The sequence below is a fragment of the Diabrotica undecimpunctata genome, chromosome 9, assembly GCF_040954645.1.
Source record: "Diabrotica undecimpunctata isolate CICGRU chromosome 9, icDiaUnde3, whole genome shotgun sequence".
Taxonomy (NCBI): domain Eukaryota; kingdom Metazoa; phylum Arthropoda; class Insecta; order Coleoptera; family Chrysomelidae; genus Diabrotica; species Diabrotica undecimpunctata.
Genome location: NC_092811.1, coordinates 108,550,483 through 108,569,883, shown reverse-complemented (window position 1 = coordinate 108,569,883; position 19,401 = coordinate 108,550,483). Strand labels below are relative to the sequence as shown.

Here is a 19,401-nt window from a genome sequence, read left to right as displayed (position 1 = left end):
CTGAGATAAGAGAATTAAATAGTGTGATAAAATCATAATTGCATCATTTAAATAAGTTTAATTAATTAATTAATTAGCTAATTAATTGCTTGGCGCACCTCTGACTTTTAATATCACATTAATATATATATATATATATATATATATATATATATATATATATATATATATATATATATATATATATATATAATTTTCTTGACATTTTCTTGAGATCGTCAGTCCAACTAGTAGGGGATTTTCCTCTACTTTTTTTGTCCAACCTCGGTCTCCACTCAATCAATCTCTTCGTCCACCTTTCATCACTGATTCGGGTGACGTGTTCGGCCCAGTTCCATTCCAGTATAGCAATTCGGGAAATTACATCGGTAACTCCTGTTCTTCGTCTTAAGCCTTTATTTCTAACTCGGTCACGAAGCGATATACTCAACATTGACCTTTCCATTGACAAAGCTCAGTTCAGTTTCCTAGTTCAGAGGAAAATAGCTAACCAAGACTACGGCTTTGAAATTGAGAGTGGCACAGAGACGAATGGAATGGTCTATACTGGGAGTGACGTTACGGGACCCAATAAGAAACGAATATCTGCGAAGAAGGACGAGTATTGCTGATGTTGTGGAACGCATAGCAGAACTGATAGGGAACTGGGCAGGTCATGTAGCGAGAATGCACTACTCAGGATGGACGAGCAAAATTACAAATTGGAGGCCAATTAAAGCACCCATTAAGTTAGTCTTTAAGCAGATGACATTGTTATTTATACTACACTTTTCAACAATTGAAGTGGATATTATGAAAATGTGTATTTTATTTTTTGTTCATAAGATCAAATAGAAAAATGGAGTGATATAAATAAAGATTTATTTTTACTTCGTATTTTCATATAGATGAACCGAAAGAAAGAAATTCTTTAAGAAAAAAAAAATAGAAAATAAACAAAAATTGTAAAATTAACAACCTAAAATTTCTATTCCGGCACAATTTCTAATATCCCGAAAAGAAAAACTAATAGTGTGTGGGTCCACCTCTGTGTCACCTTAGTGCTCTAACTCTATTTGGAAGACCTCTTATTAATATTGGTGAACTGCTACGGTATACGTTCCCAAATCGCGAGTAATGTATTGGCCAACTGCTCTAAGGTTTGGGGCGGGTGAAGGAGCATGTTTTGTTGCCTAGACATTTCAGCCCAAACATGTTCAATGCAATTCATATCAGGTGAACACGGTGGCCACTCCATTCTTGTAATGCCATGAGCTTCTATACACTCGTTGACAATTCTCGCACGGTGAGGGCGAGCATTAACATCAATCAGAACAAATTGTTCGCCTATTGCACCAAAAAATGGAACCACTATTGGTACTATGACTCTGTGTCGATATGGTGTAGCAGTCATTGTCTCATTAATTAAGACGACTAAGTCCGTGCGACCGTCAAAACATATGCCTCCCCACACGCAAACGGATCCACCTCCAAAAAGAGTGGTTGGGACTCTCAGATTTTCATTGTGACGCTGTCCTCTTACCCTCCACACCAATATTCGGCCAGCATTCGTATACAAACGAAATCTTGACTCGTCAGTAACGAGACAATTCCTCCAATTTTCGAAATTCCACTGATAGTGTTCCATCGCCCAGCGATATCTACATGCACGCTGCTCCCTAGTTAGTCGTGGATGGGTAGCGCGCCGTCTAGCCTTTAAATTGGATGCATGTAACCATCTTCTGACAGTTTGACTGGAAATCGCTCGTCCAGTAGGATGCCTTAAGATACTGTTAATTCTGGAAGCCGTGAATGTTGGGTTTCTTCTTGCCGTCAGAACTAGAAAACGGTCTTGCCGACGAGTTGTAGATCGTTCTCTTCCTCCTCCATGGCTGTATGTTGCAGATCCAGTTGCTACATACCGATTCTATGCACGACTTTCACACTTTGTGACACATTTAGCCTCACAGCAACCTCTTGTTGAGTTATACCTTGTGGGATCCAACGAACTAATTGCTCGAGCTGCACTAGTTCTAAACGTCTTTGCGGCATAATGTTTTTGTGATAAATAGATTTCTTGACTTGACAACTGGTAAAGCCAATAGAAGCACTTTTATACGAATGATATATTCATGTTTAGAACAACATGTCTCTCGTTGTACGAGATAAGTGCCGATAAGAATAGGGAGAAAAAAAACCACATGCAAAAAATATTGGCAATAAAGATAGCATATAGAGTATAGTACAGGCAATTATTTTAAAAATAGTTTTATATGTTAATTTTAGGAATTTTAAAATTATCCACTTTAATTGCTGAGTAGTATAAATTAAATAATGTAATGACAGTAACTTAAATTATACAAAGTTTCCTAAACCGGCTTCATATTTGGCCAATAAAAACGGGATTTGTTTTTTTACTGAAAAAACACAATGCTCTATTTTTAATAAAAATAAAACCCACCTCATAACTAGTTTAACATTAAATAATTTACCTTTAGAGCAGTCAAAAGAAATAAACTTTTTAGGTCTAACTTTTGAGAGAACTTGAAATTGGAATTCGCACATAAATAAACTACAGCTTTCCTGCCAAAAAGAGATTTGAGAAAATTTGGGGTGCTGATCATAAAATATTAATTAGGCTTTACAAATCGCTCATTAGAACTAAAATCGATTATGGTTGTATATATGTTACGATGCTGCATGTAAAATCCCTTTACACAAACTAAAGAGTATCTAATTTACAGCTCTAAGATTACCACTGGGAACTTTTGAAACTAGTTCAGTTAGTAGTATGCAAGTTCTAACTGGAGAACCTTCCTTACATATAATACGACATCATTGATCCTTGAACGATATCATTATAGAAACAGCATCCTGTATTCTTCCCCATCTGCAACCCTGGTCTTCCTCACAAAAAGATTAAAAACTCTACACCCCTCATAGAAAGAATAAAGCTCACAACTTGTGATAGAAATCAACTCAATGTATCGCTAAATATAAACGCAAACTATCCACCTTGGGCAAGCTACCCATTAACTGTTCACTTAAAAAGTATCCCAAATCAACTATAAATTCCACAATAATTAAACATCTAGTCATGGAAATTCTAGACCACTATCCTAATTATTTGCAAATCTTTACCGATGCCTCTAAAACTCCCAATGGTCACACTGCTGCCTACTACTGCAAAGAAAAAATTCGATACCAACAAACACAGGCGAGGCCACAGCTATTTTATAATCCCTAATCGTCTTTAAAAAGGGGAGAATGATGAAGTGCATTATCATAACAGACTCATTAAATGCATCACTGGAATTGAAACAAATATATAGCAACAATCCTATTTCACAAACTATAAAAAACGAACTAGAAACATTCTGGCCATCAGGAAAGGAAGCGGCTTTTATTTGGGTACCTTCACATACAGGTATTTACGGAAATGAAAAAGCAGATCAACTTTCAAACAAAAGTCGGATGAGCTCAAGCCATACTCCAAAATTGAAAACATATCCGTACACCGATCTAAAGAACCTGGTTAAAATCCAACGTAAACATGACAAAATCATTGGGAAAAATTACATACAAAATTAAATGTTGTTTGACCAAAAATAAATACTGTCGTGGAGACTCCTTCAAACAGAAGAAACCAAGTTATTATTAACCATCTAAGAATTGGCCATACTACCTTAATACACAAATACTTAATAACAAAAGAACCACTACCTATCTGCTCCAGCCTGATTGTCCTCAATTCATAGAAAAAAGAAGATCCCACGGATGATGATCTCAAAACAGCTCTCACCAAAAAAATTTCAACAGTGTTAACCTATTTAAAAGACATCAAGTTATTCCATTGTATTTAATGTAATATTTCTTGTATTTGTTATATCCACTAATAACCCTGCGTGGTTTTTTGTTCAAAAAAAAAAGATTAAAAAGTTATCTATTTTATTTGGTACTAATTGGTCCGTACAATCTGTCACATACCAATAACTAAAAAAGTTTAGTTATAAAAGTAATCCTTATTGCTGTGGCTGAACAATTTTTGGATTAAAAGTTCTGCTGAATTAAATAGGTATATAAAAAAATTAATGTATGTTTAAAATTAATTTTAGAAGTTTACTTTAAAGAAATTGGGTTTCCTTGATAAATGAAGTTTGACTTGGAAAAATAAATTACAGCATTAATTTAGAATCTTAACATATAAATATCCAGGTATTAGATCATGCTATAAATCTAGTCGGCGATTATCTACACAAAATTTAAAGTTTGATTACGCCTCCCCCACCCTCACTCCCACGCAATACCACCTTGTTTCATTTCATACACAAACAATATCCAACAGGTGTCACTGTAAACACAGGTAAAAAAATTACTAACCTTGGAGCACTCCTCCATGGTTAATTCGAGGCGCACCAGGAGTTCGCGTTTCTCCACCACTTCGGTGTGGAAGGTCTGCCAGTTTCTCGTAACGACTAACTGTCTTCCTGACAGTCTTTCAAGAACGGATTCCACGCACAGACAGGCCCGCTGGGTGTCGAGATGAGGTTCGGATATCTGAAAGTATAAAATTAGATTTAGAGAAATGGTATCTATATATCTATCCGAGATTTGTATTTTTAATGTGAGATTTTGTATAAATTTATAAACAATGGACTTTGTTTTGGCAAAAATATTTGTTTTAGGAATGTAATAGCATCATTTGTATACACTGTGTACATTTTTTAGTATTATGTGAACATGTGTAGTTTGCATTTATAACAAAATTATTCTAACTACTTTCATTTCACGATTAAAAATTAAATGATAAAAGATTGGTCACTTAATAAGTAAAGAGATCAAAAACTTGAAAGCACAGAATATAAATTACCGTAAAACGGGGTTAGTTTGCACCATCTTTTTAGGTTTATTTTCTTAGAGTGGATATAACGTCACTCGAAATAAGATCTGAACTTTTTATTATAAATATCTATTAAACACGTTGTAATACAGCTCTTATTGTAGCTATTTTTTAGTCATATTGCATAATTAGGAGAACAAACTAATTTTATTAGTGGTACAAATTATATCCTAGAAAACTGATACCTTGCACCACTCGATATTTTAATAATATTTGGTTACGAAATGTTTGCTGGTGCATAGTAATCCTATGGAATTTTAAACTTTGCACCAATTAAATGCAAAAAAATGGTCGCAGACGCAGTTTAGTTCTAAATTAAACCTATCTACATTTATGAAAGAAGCATAAAAGTAAAGAACATTGCTACATTTTAAATGAACAAACTTTATTATAACGACAATAGTAAAAATACAAAGTTTTAAACTAATCCCACCACAATTTGTCGCATTCTGGAACAACGTACAATCCTCGTCTGGAAATTTTTTTGGGAGGGTTTATGTCGTCAATTACATTATCTCACGAGTACCATATTTCTTAGCGTCTTTTGGCCATTTAAAAAAATTTAAGGATTTTGTCATGGCATTGAACATCGCTCCATCTTTTTCTATCGCTGTTATCACTCAGTTGATCTTCATAGACATTATCTAATTCAGAGTTTTTAACTTTTTCAGCAAAATTTGTTCCAACAGAACCTGAGGCGAGTTTTTTATTAAATTCGCTTTCTTCTTCTATCTCTTGTAGCTCATTTATTTCACCACTTGATGAATCCCTGTCTAGTGGAAAGTGGTCATCCAAAACAATGTCCTTCAAGGAATCATCTACGATTTCTGGTTCAACAGCAACAGATCTTCATAGACATCATCTAATTCAGAGTTTTTAACTTTTTCAGCAATATTTGTTCCAAGAGAACCTGAGGTGAGTTTTTAATTAAATTCGCTTACTTTTTCTATCTCTTGTAACTTATTTATTTTACCACCTGATGAATCCCTGTCTAGTGGAAAGCGGTCATCCAAAACAATGTCCTTCTCTGAATCATCTACGATTTCTGGCTCAACAGCTTGATGAGGTGTGGAAGTAGATGCTTCAGTTAGATCTTTTAAACTAATTTTAGAATGGGCAACACTTTGTCCCGCTGGAACAGTTTTTTTTTCTTCCCACATATCTTAAACTGTATGACTTCCTGTCTTTTATCTTCTAAATACAGAATGAAAGTGTTTTCGATATCAGACGAACATGATTTATTATTATGTATAGTATCACTATCAGTTATCAGATTAGATTGCCTAGTTGTTTTAATCGCTCCAAGAGCCGTGTTACGTCGCAAGGAACGATACCATATTTCCTAAATCCCGTCTTTAATAATATCATCGCTATTCTTTTGTATTTTTTCGATTAATGATCGTAAAAGCGTTGGAAAATGCTATTTATCCAGTACATTTGATCTACTCCCTACATGAGTCTCCTTATATCTAGATAAAATTTTCTTCTAGATCTTTTTCATTGGGGCAAATAATGCAACATCTAACGGTTGTGTAACGTGGGTGCTACTCAAATCCAGGACTTCAATATTAATATAAGAAGACAAATTTCTCCTAAAACGACCTTCTTTCTCTGAATCTTTTTAAGCCTGGGCAATAGAATAGTGTTAAACTAATTTGCAAATGTCTGTGATCTGAACCAACCAGATGTAGTATATAGAATATATAGTATTAGATATGTTTTATTCCTTAGCTTTGGCAATTTTGACAGTGGTAAAATTAAAAACGAGGTCGTGCTTTTTTGTGCCTTTATTCGCAAGTAAATGAAAATGATCTCAAAAATAAATACAATTTAGTAAAAAACACAAATCTTTTATATTTTTGAATTTATAACAAAATTGTTAAATGGTAAAAGTGGCACAGTTTTAGTCTGTCAAACATTCAGTGCAAATATCCCTGCATGCAAATTTGCCACATATTTGGCATGACCTTCTTGTTGACTTATTGCGAACTCATGGACAAAAACAACATCTTCTTCTCATAGCGCCGTCTTCTTTCGAAGGTTGGCGATCCAAATTGCAATTGTAGTTTTGGAACCTGCTGCGCGAAAGATTTCTGCGGATGAGCGGTCGATCCATCTCCTCAGGTCTTTCAGCCACAAGTTCTGGCGTCTGGTGTCTTCACAAACAACATCGTCCCACGTAATTTGTTAGTCTATTGGGGAAAGGGGTACTCCGAGCAGTACGCGAGCTCGTTGTCTTGGCAGGGAAGGTATAGTTGATCTATATTCAATTTGGAGTTTGATTAGTTCCCATGCTTAAGTTTTCAATGAAGTCGCTTCTTAAAACTTTATCATTAATTTATGTTATTAGCTTTATATACACAGCAGGCAAAATATCACCATGATGGGTCACCGATTTGTGTTTCTTGCTACATTGTATTTTTCACACATTTGGTCAACTAAATCTAGTATCTAGACCTATTTTAGTATGGTTGTAGAAGGTGACAATTTTGGGTTTCTTCTTATCACCAGTTTTCGAGTTAATCGCATTATCTTTATCGTCGAAGAAATTAATAGAACAGCCTTATTTTTACGACAATGGAAAACCATTTTTGGAAATGGAACCAATGGAAATTTTTCTGAAAAGTTCGTTCTGCTCTATTTTTTTTAAGTAAGAACTCTGGTGGTATTTCACATTTATTCTTCTTCATGGTACCAAAATAAGTTCGTTTTTTCTCCTTTAATAGTTTTTGTTAGTAGCACACTGATAAATCAATTGTCCCCAGTTATGTTGCGTTTTGTTCCTTCTACAGGGTGTACTAACCTCAGAACTATATCTTTAGAAGAATTACTCAGTTTGTATGGTCCTTCGGGATGTGTTCTTACAACGGTTTCGAAATTAAATGTGTACAACGTCTTTACATCCACTAATGGGAACATCTTACGAATACCTGGGACATGTTTTAAGAGGTGAAAGATATGAATTACTCCAAATTATATTGGAAGGTGTTGAAAGACGCCAGAACTCGTGGCAGAAAGACCCAAGGAGATGGTTTGACATCTCATCCACGGAAATCTTTCGTGCAGCAATTTCCAAAGCTATAATTGCCATTTGGATCGCCAACCTTCGAAAGGAGACGGCGCAATAAGAAGAAGATTTCAAAGACTTTCCTTGGTGTTAGTTTATCCATTTTCTTTTTTTCATTTCTTGTTCTGATATTATCAAACCTGAGGCATCTCATTAAAAATCTAAACCGTCTTTCGCTCATCGCAAGGTAGCACGTTTCAATACAAAACTACCTTTTGAATTGTTCCAGATTTCTTTAACATTTTTTCTTGAACCTCAAAATGTCCCAATCAAGAACAATATCCACAAGAATATTTAGAAAGTGTGAGACGGATATGAGTAATAGACAGTTTGGCTTTCGTAATGGCTTTGGAACAAAATACTCTCTATATATTTTCACAACTCTTGCTCAAAAATGTCTTCTTCTTCTTAACATGCCATACACCAAAGTGCGTAGGCGACTATCTCATTACTAGAATTCTGTTCTTGGCGGCGTGACACAGCTCGCCTGTATTGTGTATTCCTGTCCATTCTTTAATATTCCTTAACCAGGATAATTGTTTGCGGCCGGCTCCTCTCCTACCTTTGATCTTCTCTTGTAGGATTAACTGTGGTATTTCATATTTTGCTCCTCTCAATATGTGCCCAAGGTAACCAATCTTGCGTTTTTTAATTAATTCAAAGAGTTCTCTTTCCACGCCGGCTCTCTTAAGGACGTCATCGTTTCGAACTCTATCCACCCAAGGTATGCGCATGATTCTTCTCAATGACCACATTTCAAATGCTTCAAGTTTGTTGATAGATGTTTTTTTCAAAGTCCACGTTTCCATGCCATAAAGCAAGATGGACCATATGTAGCACTTGACCATTCTGTAGCATATTTCGAAATTTAGGTTTTGATTACATAGGAGCGGTCTGAATTTCACAAAAGCTTGTCTTGCCATTTGTATTCGGGTTTTTATCTCTTGTTGTGGATCCGATTGGTCATTGATTGTGGTGCCAAGGTATTTAAAAGTTTTTACGCGTTTTTATGCGATCGTCACCTATGCATATTATCGGGTTTTCTGGAGGGTTTCTGCTAATGACCATATATTTCGTTTTCAAATGTTGATTTTGAGGCCATATTTTTTACCTATGCTATTCACCCTATCAAGTAATAACTGCTGATCTTCCAAATTATCAGTTATAATCATTGTGTCGTCCGCATAGCGTAGGTTGCTAATTGGTATGCTGTTCACCTTAATGCCTAATTCCGTGTCTTCTAATGCTTCCGCAAATATATTTTCAACATATAAATTAAAAAGCATCGGAGAGAGTATGCAGCCTTGGCGGACACCTTTCCGGATTTCAAATTCATCCGTATATTGGTCTTGATCAATCCTTACCTTTGCCATTTGGTTCCAGTATAGATTCTAAATAATTCTGATCTCCTTCTGGTCAATGGGCTGTGATAACATTAGATGAAAATATGCAGAGGAACTTGCACGGATGCGTAAGAGATAAGCAGAGGAGTGAGACAAGGCTATGTACTTTCACCATTACTATTTAACATATACTCCATCTACACCAACACTTACAAACTGTACAGTAGAGATCAAAATAACTGGTGAACCAATAAATAACATTCGTTATGTTGACAATACAGTCGTTATCGCTATAAATAAGAAAGATCTACGGACGCTACTAAACACAATTTGCGATACTGGGGAACAGTTTGCTTTAACAGTAAACATAAACCATGGTTATTAGTAATAGGGGTGAAATCATAACAAGATCTAGATAAAAAATGAAGATATTGAACAAGTGGATAAAAAGATATACTTAGAAGTCTGGATTACTGAAGATCTAAATCCTCTTCTTTTTTTTATGTTGACATGACTTTGTCTGTTTTTCAATGAACCTCCAGTAAGTTGTCGTTCCATCGTTTTCTTGGTCTTCCTATTGATAGTCTTCCTATTGATAATCTTCCTATTGGGGAATTGTTTCTTGCTGCCTTTACTACTCTATTTGTTGTCATTCGGCCTATATGTTCGTTCCATTCTACTTTTCTATTTCCTACCCAGTTTTTGATGTTCTCCACCTTACATCTACGTCGTATGTCTGTACTTCTAGCTCTGTACCATAGTGTCTTACCATCAATGTTTCTAAGTGTTTTCATCTCTGTTGTTTCTAACATCCTTTTTGTCCTCTCTATGTCAGGTCGTGTCTCTGTCGCGTATATCATTATTGGTCTGATTACTGTTTTGTAAATTCTGCCTTTCATTTCTTTCACGATATTTTAATTTTTCCATATTGTTTCATTCAGGCAACCTGCGGTTCTGTTTGCTCTATTCACTAAATCTACCACTTCAGTCTCGAGCTTTCCGTAGCTAGATAATTGATCTCTAGATATTTAAGTTCCATCATTTGTTCTATTATCTGACCTTCCAGCTCCAATTTACATCTTACAGTAAATTTGCTGTTATAACCATGCATTTTGTCTTTTTTTGGGGAAATTAATATATTCAATTTTTTGGCGGTTATATTAAATTGAAGTTGTTTTTCTCCCATTTGGTGTTCTTTTTTAGTTCTTACTTTTTTTATTATTTTATCCATAATCAGGTTGAACAATAAAGGACTCAGGGAATACCACTGTCTTATTCCATTGCCAGTTTCAATAGGGTCGGTTAGTTCTTCTTCTACTTTTACTTTTATTGTGTTGTTTTGGTAGATATTTTCGATCGTTTGTATTATTCCTAGAAGTATGTCCCTTGCGTACAATAAGTGGATAACGTCCTTTAATTCAACCCGGTTAAATGCCTTCTTAAGTTCCACGAAACATAGATATGCCGGTTTGTTGTATTCTGATGATTTCTCTTGCACTTGCCTTACTATAACTATAGCGTCGGTGCATGATATTCCCGACCTAAAACCTTGTTGTTCTTCTGTTAGTGTTATAATTTCATTCAGTTTATTTGTTATCACTTTGGTTGTTAATTTGTTGTGTTGTTTTTAATAAATTAATTCCTCTGTAATTTTCCGGGTCCGATTTGTCTCCCTTTTTGAAGAGAGGTATTAGGGTGCTTGATCTCCATTTTTGAGGGATTCTGTTATGATCTATTATTTTTTGGATTAGTTTTAATAGTTGTTTGATCAGATCTAGTCCTCCGTACTTTATGAGTTCGTTCGGTATTCTGTCCTTTCCTGGTGATCTAAATTTAAAATTAGAAATTCGAAGAATAGAGCAATCAAGAGAAGCATTTTCAAAGATAAAGAAATTTCTGAGTATTTCCAGACTCAACCTGCAAATTCGATATCGTAAGGTAAAGTGCTATGTCCACGCTATTCTTCTTTATAGCGCCGAATAGTTGTTTGATCAGATCTAGTCCTCCGTACTTTATGAGTTCGTTCGGTATTCTGTCCTTTCCTGGTGATCTAAATTCAAAATTAGAAATTCGAAGAATAGAGCAATCAAGAGAAGCATTTTCAAAGATAAAGAAATTTCTGAGTATTTCCAGACTCAACCTGCAAATTTGATATCGTAAGGTAAAGTGCTATGTCCACGCCATTCTTCTTTATAGCGCCGAACTTTGGACTGTAATGTTGATTTAATGAGAATGCGGGAAGCTTTTGAGATTGTCTTTTTAGTAGACTTTAATACCATGGATAAATCGTATTACTGGTGTTACACAGAATGGAAAGAAACAGAGAAGTTTGGATCACCATTAAAAAGAAAAAGCCAGCATATTTGGGACACATGCTTAGAAATGATAAGTTATTGCAGCAGACAATTATGAAGGTTAAAATTGAACTAAAACGAAGTACTGATAGACGACAAATATCTTGGTTGAAAAGCATTCGCGATCGGACGGAGTTAAACACACATGCATTTTTAGAAAAGCCGAAGATGAAGATGAATTTGCAATAGTTATAGCCAACCTTCATTAGTGGAGTCGGCAATAGAAGAACAAGATATCCATTATTACTTAATTGAAATAAAAAAAATGACATCTATTTAAAAAAGAACCTAAATATATAGTTTTCTGATCTATTCCTTTTTTTTTTGATTGACGAGGTGTCAATCAGCCAGTTACAACATGACTAATACCTTAAATATAAAAATATTATGGCCGTAAAGTCTATAAAATATCAATAACGAAGAGCTGAATAATATGCTTTAAGAACTAAAATTAAAATAAGATACAAGTTAAATATAGCATCCTTTCAACATCATCAGTGTGTTCAAAAAACGGTACACATAATATTCATATTATTCAAATATATTAAATATATTCAAACAAGATGATGAAGTTCTCAGAGTTCCACAGCAAACTCTTGAGCAGCTATCTACTCAATCCGACAGCTGCTTTGCTATGGACTGTCCAAGTTGCTCACCACAGTTTTGCGTATACATATATTTTTTTGATAATTGACACTACAAGACTATTTTGGTACTTGACAGAAATTTTTTGGTACCTTTTAAGACAATCAAAAATCATTTATACGAAAGGTGATTCTAAATCTAATAGAAACTTTGATATTCCTTAACTGCAAGTGTTCTTTATACACGAACATATATCAAAAAGGAGAACAACATGTAAGTATCAGAATATTGATCGTTTGTATATTAATATTTTAAAATTAGCTTAAAATGCTATAAAATTAGATACAGTAAAATTAGTTGAGACACCTACATATTGTATTAGTTAATTTTCGTTACAGGAATATAAATGATGTATTACACGGTTGAATTAACAAAAAGTTGTATATTTATACTATGCACAAATGTGTGCGGATATTTCGTTTAGGCGAGGTTGCAACGGTAATAATGTTAGCCATCTGTTCTGTTTTATTTTTTAACCTCAATATGTTAAATAATTATTTAATATTATCTTAAAAAGCTTCCTTGTTAGTATCTGGTAAACGTTGTTAGATGTTATGAGCATTGCCGCAATTAAATGAATTATATTATAGACATCTTTCTTAAATTTAAACTACTAATCATCACAAACTATCAAAAGGCAATAATAATTGATTAAAGCTTTGACAAGAAGAAAGTTCTTGACGGTACCTTACATGTTGATATTATACAAATATACAGTGAGCACGTAAAGGTTGGAATAAATTCGTTAAATGCTTGATTTAGCCATTAGGTAAAAAAGCTCAGACAGGTCGATTTTATTTTTCAGTTGCACATTTTTTGCTAAACTCATATTTTTGATGACGTCATCACTGTTTGAGTTATGACGTCATTATCATTTTTGTTAATGGTAATACCTTATTTTGACACAATTATCGAAAAGGGAGCATGGATGCATGGAATTAATTGTTTTCTTTAATTTTTTTGTATTGTTGATTTAAAATGGATATCAATTGACCTCGTAAATTCGCTTCAAATAATTCAAAATATCAGATGATTCCATATATACAAAAAATTTCAATGTAAAATGAATAATGATTCGTATTTATAATGTTAGATTGATAAATTTTTATTTTTTTATGTGTTTTGTAGTAGCCAGTGTTACCACCCTTAGCCCTTATGCAAGCTTCATTTCGCGTGGATATGCCCCTAAACAAATTGTCAATATAAAGCAGGGATCTCACAGAACGTGGAGAGGCGTTCTTCATCGATTAACAGTTGGAAAATATAAATAGAAAATACAGAAACCAACGGAACGTGGAATACCGTTTTTCCCTTAATATTTGTGGTTTACGATTCATGGGTTACGGCAAAACTGTCCATCTATGGTCGACGTATGCATTTGTCGGTAAATCAATACGGTTCAAAAGGCGGTTGGAAGTTGATGCACCGCATGTACTTGACCTTTTAACTCTTTCGACGCGGCTAAGAGCAGGTACGGCCAGTGCCGTGGTAGTTTTACTATGGAGTGGTCTATCGCAGATGTGTTGGAATTTTTATCATTGTATAAATTACCCAAATTACTATAAATTTTACCGCCAATACTGGTGGCGTACAATAGACTAAACTAAACTAAATTTTCGATATTCGAGGGGACACTCACTATCGGATTGGTACGACCACATTCTGGGGTTGATGGAATGAATTTATCAAAAAGTAAATATTTATTAGTTTCGCAGTGACGTAGGGTGCCAACCGGTTTCCCTTTTCTTTTCACTATTATCTATTTTCTATTTCTCTTCGCAGACGCGAACTGGCGAAGAGCGCCTCTTCACGCTCCGTGAGATCCCGGCTGTATGTTGTTGTAGGTTGTTCCACTTTTCACTTACAGCTTGTACTAGCTATGCGGTGTTTTTTGGATTGTCCCGGCGAGCTTTACTTTTTCCTTTAAGTATATCCCACAAATGCTGTATAGGATTAAGGTTAGGTGATTAAGCAGGCCACATCAGAACACTGATATCTTCTGCTTCAAGGAAGTCTGTAATCACTCTGCTGGTATGTAGATGTGCAATATCATGCATGAGCTTTAAATTTAATCACATTGCACCTCTCCAGAGCCTAACTACAGAAAACCGAATCAACATACCTGCTAACTGTTAAAGTTGGTAAGACGGAAATTAAAGGAGTTTTTTCATCGATTATAATGCCTCCCCAGAACATGACACTTTCTCTGTTATATCTGTAAATAGATCTGAAAGTTTCCGTTCTTGCTTGTCGTCCTCGTCCTCTCAGTACACGAATTCGTCATCTAATTTTACACAAGTCCTGGTTTCGTCTGAAAATAGTAAATTTTGTCGATTTTCAATGTTCCAGTTTTGGTCCTGAAGACACCAATTTAGGCGATCAATCTTGTGTTGTCTGGATAATTCGGGAACCCGTAACTGTCTGCTGTATAGTCCTTGGACACGAAATCTTTTTCTTATCGTTTCAACTGAAACATTTAGACGCTTCCAAAAGTTGCCTTAGGTGTTTAAACATTTGTAGCCTTTGTAGAAAATTTGGTTTTACAATTTATGTCTATTATATAGTTTAGGTTTATTTTTTTACTTCTTTTGATTGGTGTTTCATTGGAAGTTCACCTTCCAAAGGCAAATGTATAGATCCGCCACTGGTTTTTAGTATTTGTCACTAAAAGCACATCTAAATACTACTTCCGTAATAGCATATATTAAAAGAAGAAGGACTAACTTTTGAAATTTGCCACTGGACCAACACTAATCATATAAAATTAATAAATTGGGGCTTAGGTAAGCACTTTCACATGAAATTTATCAGTCTCTCTCAAACCTGTCCTGATACTAGTTTTACTCTGTAACACATATGTCTGACAGTCTTCACATACTTATCGAGAACTTTTTTCTGATTGAGTGCCAGCAGATAGATTCCCTCAAGGTTTTCGTTAATCAAGTTACTCCTGTCCTTATTCTTGCCTGTCCTAAAGATGCCCTCATTCTCTAGGGATATTAGCTGGTCTAACCGTTTCACTCCTCTTTACGTTTTGAGTAGCTTAAGTAACTTCGTCATTTGTTATTTTGGTTAATATTGCTATAGCTTTATTCGTTAGTTGAACCGGTTTTCTGTCACCTTTTTCGTTTATTAATAAGTGTCGAAATTATTTTTTTGATCGCCTTTTGACATCTTATTAATAAGACTTGTGCTTTAGCTTTTCCTATAGCTACTTTCTTTTCCTTTTTGGTACTCTTCTAATTTTGGAATCTGTGTGAGACCTAACTTTTTGCCCTTCTTTTTATAGAGTTTCCTCTACGCTCTAATTTTATCTTCAACTTTGTTTGAGAACCTTAGTTTGGTAATAATTTTCTTAGCAAATACTAAAATATATATCCTGTGTCGTCCGATACCTTAATTTATATCCATGTTCCTCCCTAACACCAGATACTTTTTACACAAATAAGGCTAGAGTTAAAAGTTGTTGCCAATTAATCAGATTTTTATTTATAATCGATTATATTGTTTGATCTTGTTTCTGTTTATTTTTAAAATGATCCTCGAACCAACCATGTTAGCTAGTTGCCAACTTTTTCAGATATATTTAAAACAATTCCGTGGTTTTTTAGAAACATGTGGGATCATTTGGCTGTGAATGCATCGCAAATATTTCTTAATAATATTAAAATATTTGTCGACATGTTCGACGTTTTAATTTTGCAATAAAACTAACAGTAACATTTATAAATCAAGTAAACATGTCGCACCGTAGAGTGATTGCGCAGTGACAACGAAAAAATCTGTACAGATCCGGCGTTCAATTAGGAACAGTTTGATTTGCTTTCAGTCGTTTGTTGTAGATTGAAAATTCTGATTTTAATAAATAGTAAGCTATTACTATGTTATTACGTACAGTCGATTAGGAAATAAGAAAATCATAGGATTACCTTACACTGTATACCGTAGGAACGCGAAGAAGGGAAAGTATAAAGTTTAACATCATATAATCGGTCCGTTGAGTCTTTATACATGCAGCATCATCCATTTTATATCGAATCTAATAAAAGGCTATGATGACAAGTCGCAATGTTTGTCCGGGATAACCCCTAGCGCCCCCTACAATAGAAATCTGAACTACCAACTGACATTTTAATCTTAATCAATTCAGTATACGCACCGCCAAAAAACAAAAATATTATTTATTAGAAATCATTATATATTGATTTAACTTTTTTCTTAGAATAGGCGATGGATAAGGACGATTGGAGAAAAATTCTTGAGGATGCTAGCATCCACACAGGGTTGTAAAGTCAGTGACGTGATGATGATGATAAATTCCGTGTTTTCAGATGTAAATAAAAGGGCTAGTCGAGAAAAAAAATCAAAACAAACTATCATAACATATAACAATTATTATTATTCCAATTTCCGATCATTCATAACAGAATTTTAACATCAACCCGAGAAGAAATCAACCGATCTCAAAAAGAGGGCGGAGTAACGCAATTTATATTATTTGTTCTATAAACTGTTTGATGGAACTTTGCCGTTATCTCCACCAATTGTTGGGGGAAGGCTCATTGAATCTCCTTCCTCATAGGGTACAGTATCGAATATTTTAGGACCATGGACTGTTAAAGATATACCTTTGATATACGTAAGCAAACTTCACGACGATGATTCCGTAATTGTGTTTGTTTTTATCGGGTTGTACTTAGAGAAAAATAAAGCGTAATCGATCGATCTTACACATTTAATACCAAGAGAATATGTACGAAACAATTATTAATAAGTAAAGAGTTTTCTTTACCACATTATTCATTATTTATACCGGTGTTTTTGTGGCGCTCCATACGGCACTTATGAGACAAATAATTTGTAGGCAAGAAGTACAGTCTAAATAAGTTTCAATCCAACATTTTTGAAAACTAAAAATCAACTAATATTAATAACTTGTTGTTTTCCAACATACCTGCCCCTTGATACGTTGGCTTTAACACCAATAAACAGATTATATTATGGCAAGATAACTGAACATGAGTAAGAGAAATACACTACAATTATTATCTTATCCTAACTCAATGTAAATCGTCATTGTGTAGAGGACACAATTTGGCAATAGATCGCTTGAAGTCTCCAACTTAGTTTTGACCGAGGCAATTCTTACTCGGCCATTCTTTCCGAGAAAGACCTCATTCACTCTTGCTAGTACCCAATAAAGAGGAGGAGTGATGTCTTCTAGCAACAAGACGAGATCGTTGGGTTCTAAATTCTTATGCGGGAGAAACCATTTAGGGCGATTTTGAAGTTTGCTCAAATAGTCGATAGACCATTTTTTCCAAAAAAATTGTTAGAGTTTGGACAAATGTTGTCATAGATTTAATCTGTTTTCGAGAATGTGGATCACATCTATTTCAGGAAACGAGGTGAGGGATTGTCCAATCAAGATGTGTCCAGGAGTAAAATAAGTAAAATCAAAGGGTTCACTTTTGAACGAGAACTGTGGTGAATTCTTCGAACGTAAGCTTAAGATTGTCCAGGGGCCTACGCATATGATGCTTTGCGCTTTTTATGGCACTTTCCCAGATACTACCATGATGAGAGTCTCGAGTAACTATAATTTTCCAGCGAATATGGGAAGAGGCCAAAAATTCTTTAATAGAGCGGGAGCTTTCCTTTTCCTGGTTTCTTAGTGAACCGTGCAAATCTTCAAAAACTATGTTAATATCCTGCAAGTAGTCTTTTTTAAAATGGTTAGTGTTGTAGTGTTTAATTTTGTTCATGATTATAATAGCGATTCCACCATGAGCTGCACTTTCTGGGTATCTAGTATTTTAGGTTATGTAGTTTTTATTATTTGTAATTTTATTGTAGGCATTTTAAAGTAGCTTCGACTTGAGAAAAGAGTCTCTGATATTTTCATTATATCAATGTCATGTCTGATGATAAAATATTTTATTTCTAAGGAACGTTGGGTCAGCCCTTTGCGTTACATAGTGTGATATTTAGTAATATATAAATTTTGTTAGTTTAGCGGCAACTGTCGATAGGAAGTTTAATATTGTAGACTTTTCCCATAAACCTTTTAAGCATCGACTAAAGTTCGACCGTTAGCCAGTAGTGGGAAAATATGCGTTATATTTTTCGCTTGTGTAATATTCTCAAACGTTATTTTCTAAGGTTGTTCCTTTACTGACGTGCAATAAACCAACATAAACTGTACGAGAAACAAATCTTCTTCAAATCTTATTCTATTCACAGCAGCTCGAAATAAATCAGTTGACGTTAGACTAGTGCACTTCCTAAGATTGGCCTGCCAGGATATACGTCTACGTCCAGGGCATCTCTTACCGTCAATCTTGCCTTTTAGAATCAACTGTAAAAGTTGGTATTTATTATTACGCATGATGTGGAGCCCATTTTTTGTTCTTTACGGTGTTAATAATTTCATTGTCTTTTCTTAGCCTCTGTGTGGTGTATATATGAGACCCTCAACATACGTCGGTAGCACCACATTTCAAATGCCTCTAAGCGTTTTATGGCATCTTCTGTAAGGCTCCAGCTTTCTATTCCATAGATGAGGACACTAAAGATGTAACATCTAAGAATTCTTCTTCGTATATTGATACTTAAAGATAGCTTGCAGAGAATCTTCCTAAGACTCTTAAAAGAGCTTCTGGCTCTTTCAATGCGAGTTTTTATTTCGTAGCTCTGATCCCAAGTATCCTTAATATTGCAGCCCAAATAGCATATTTTTCCACTCTTTCTAACGGTGTATCGCCTATTGTAATTTGGGCGTTTATGTTGGTATTCTTACTAATGATCATCAATTTTGTCTTCTTGCAATTTAGTTTTAGGCCGTATTTGTTAAATGTTCTTACAACGTTATCCATCATCCTTTGAAGCCCCTGCGCACCATCTGCCAGCAACACTGTAATCATCTGCATATCTAATATTGTTTATAAGTTGGCCATTTACAGCAATCCCATCTTCTGATTCGCCAAGGCCTCTCTAACCCTTTCGCTACGGGCCAAGTATCGGTTGCGCGTTGCTCATATACGGCGCCGGGAAAATTTTGCACTTCGCGATCGAGACGGTCACTCAGTAGTTTATATTCTTTATATTGAAGTG

The 19,401-nt window shown here is 34.8% G+C and overlaps 1 protein-coding gene across 1 annotated transcript in view; it reads right to left on the bottom strand.

The window, feature by feature from the left end:
* The window catches only part of LOC140451278 (uncharacterized), an 862,244-nt gene that overhangs the window by 426,367 nt on the left and 416,476 nt on the right, over positions 1–19,401 (bottom strand). Inside the window, 1 exon segment of the mRNA XM_072545021.1 lies at positions 4,360–4,536. Within this exon segment, the coding sequence (XP_072401122.1) occupies positions 4,360–4,536 (177 nt within the window).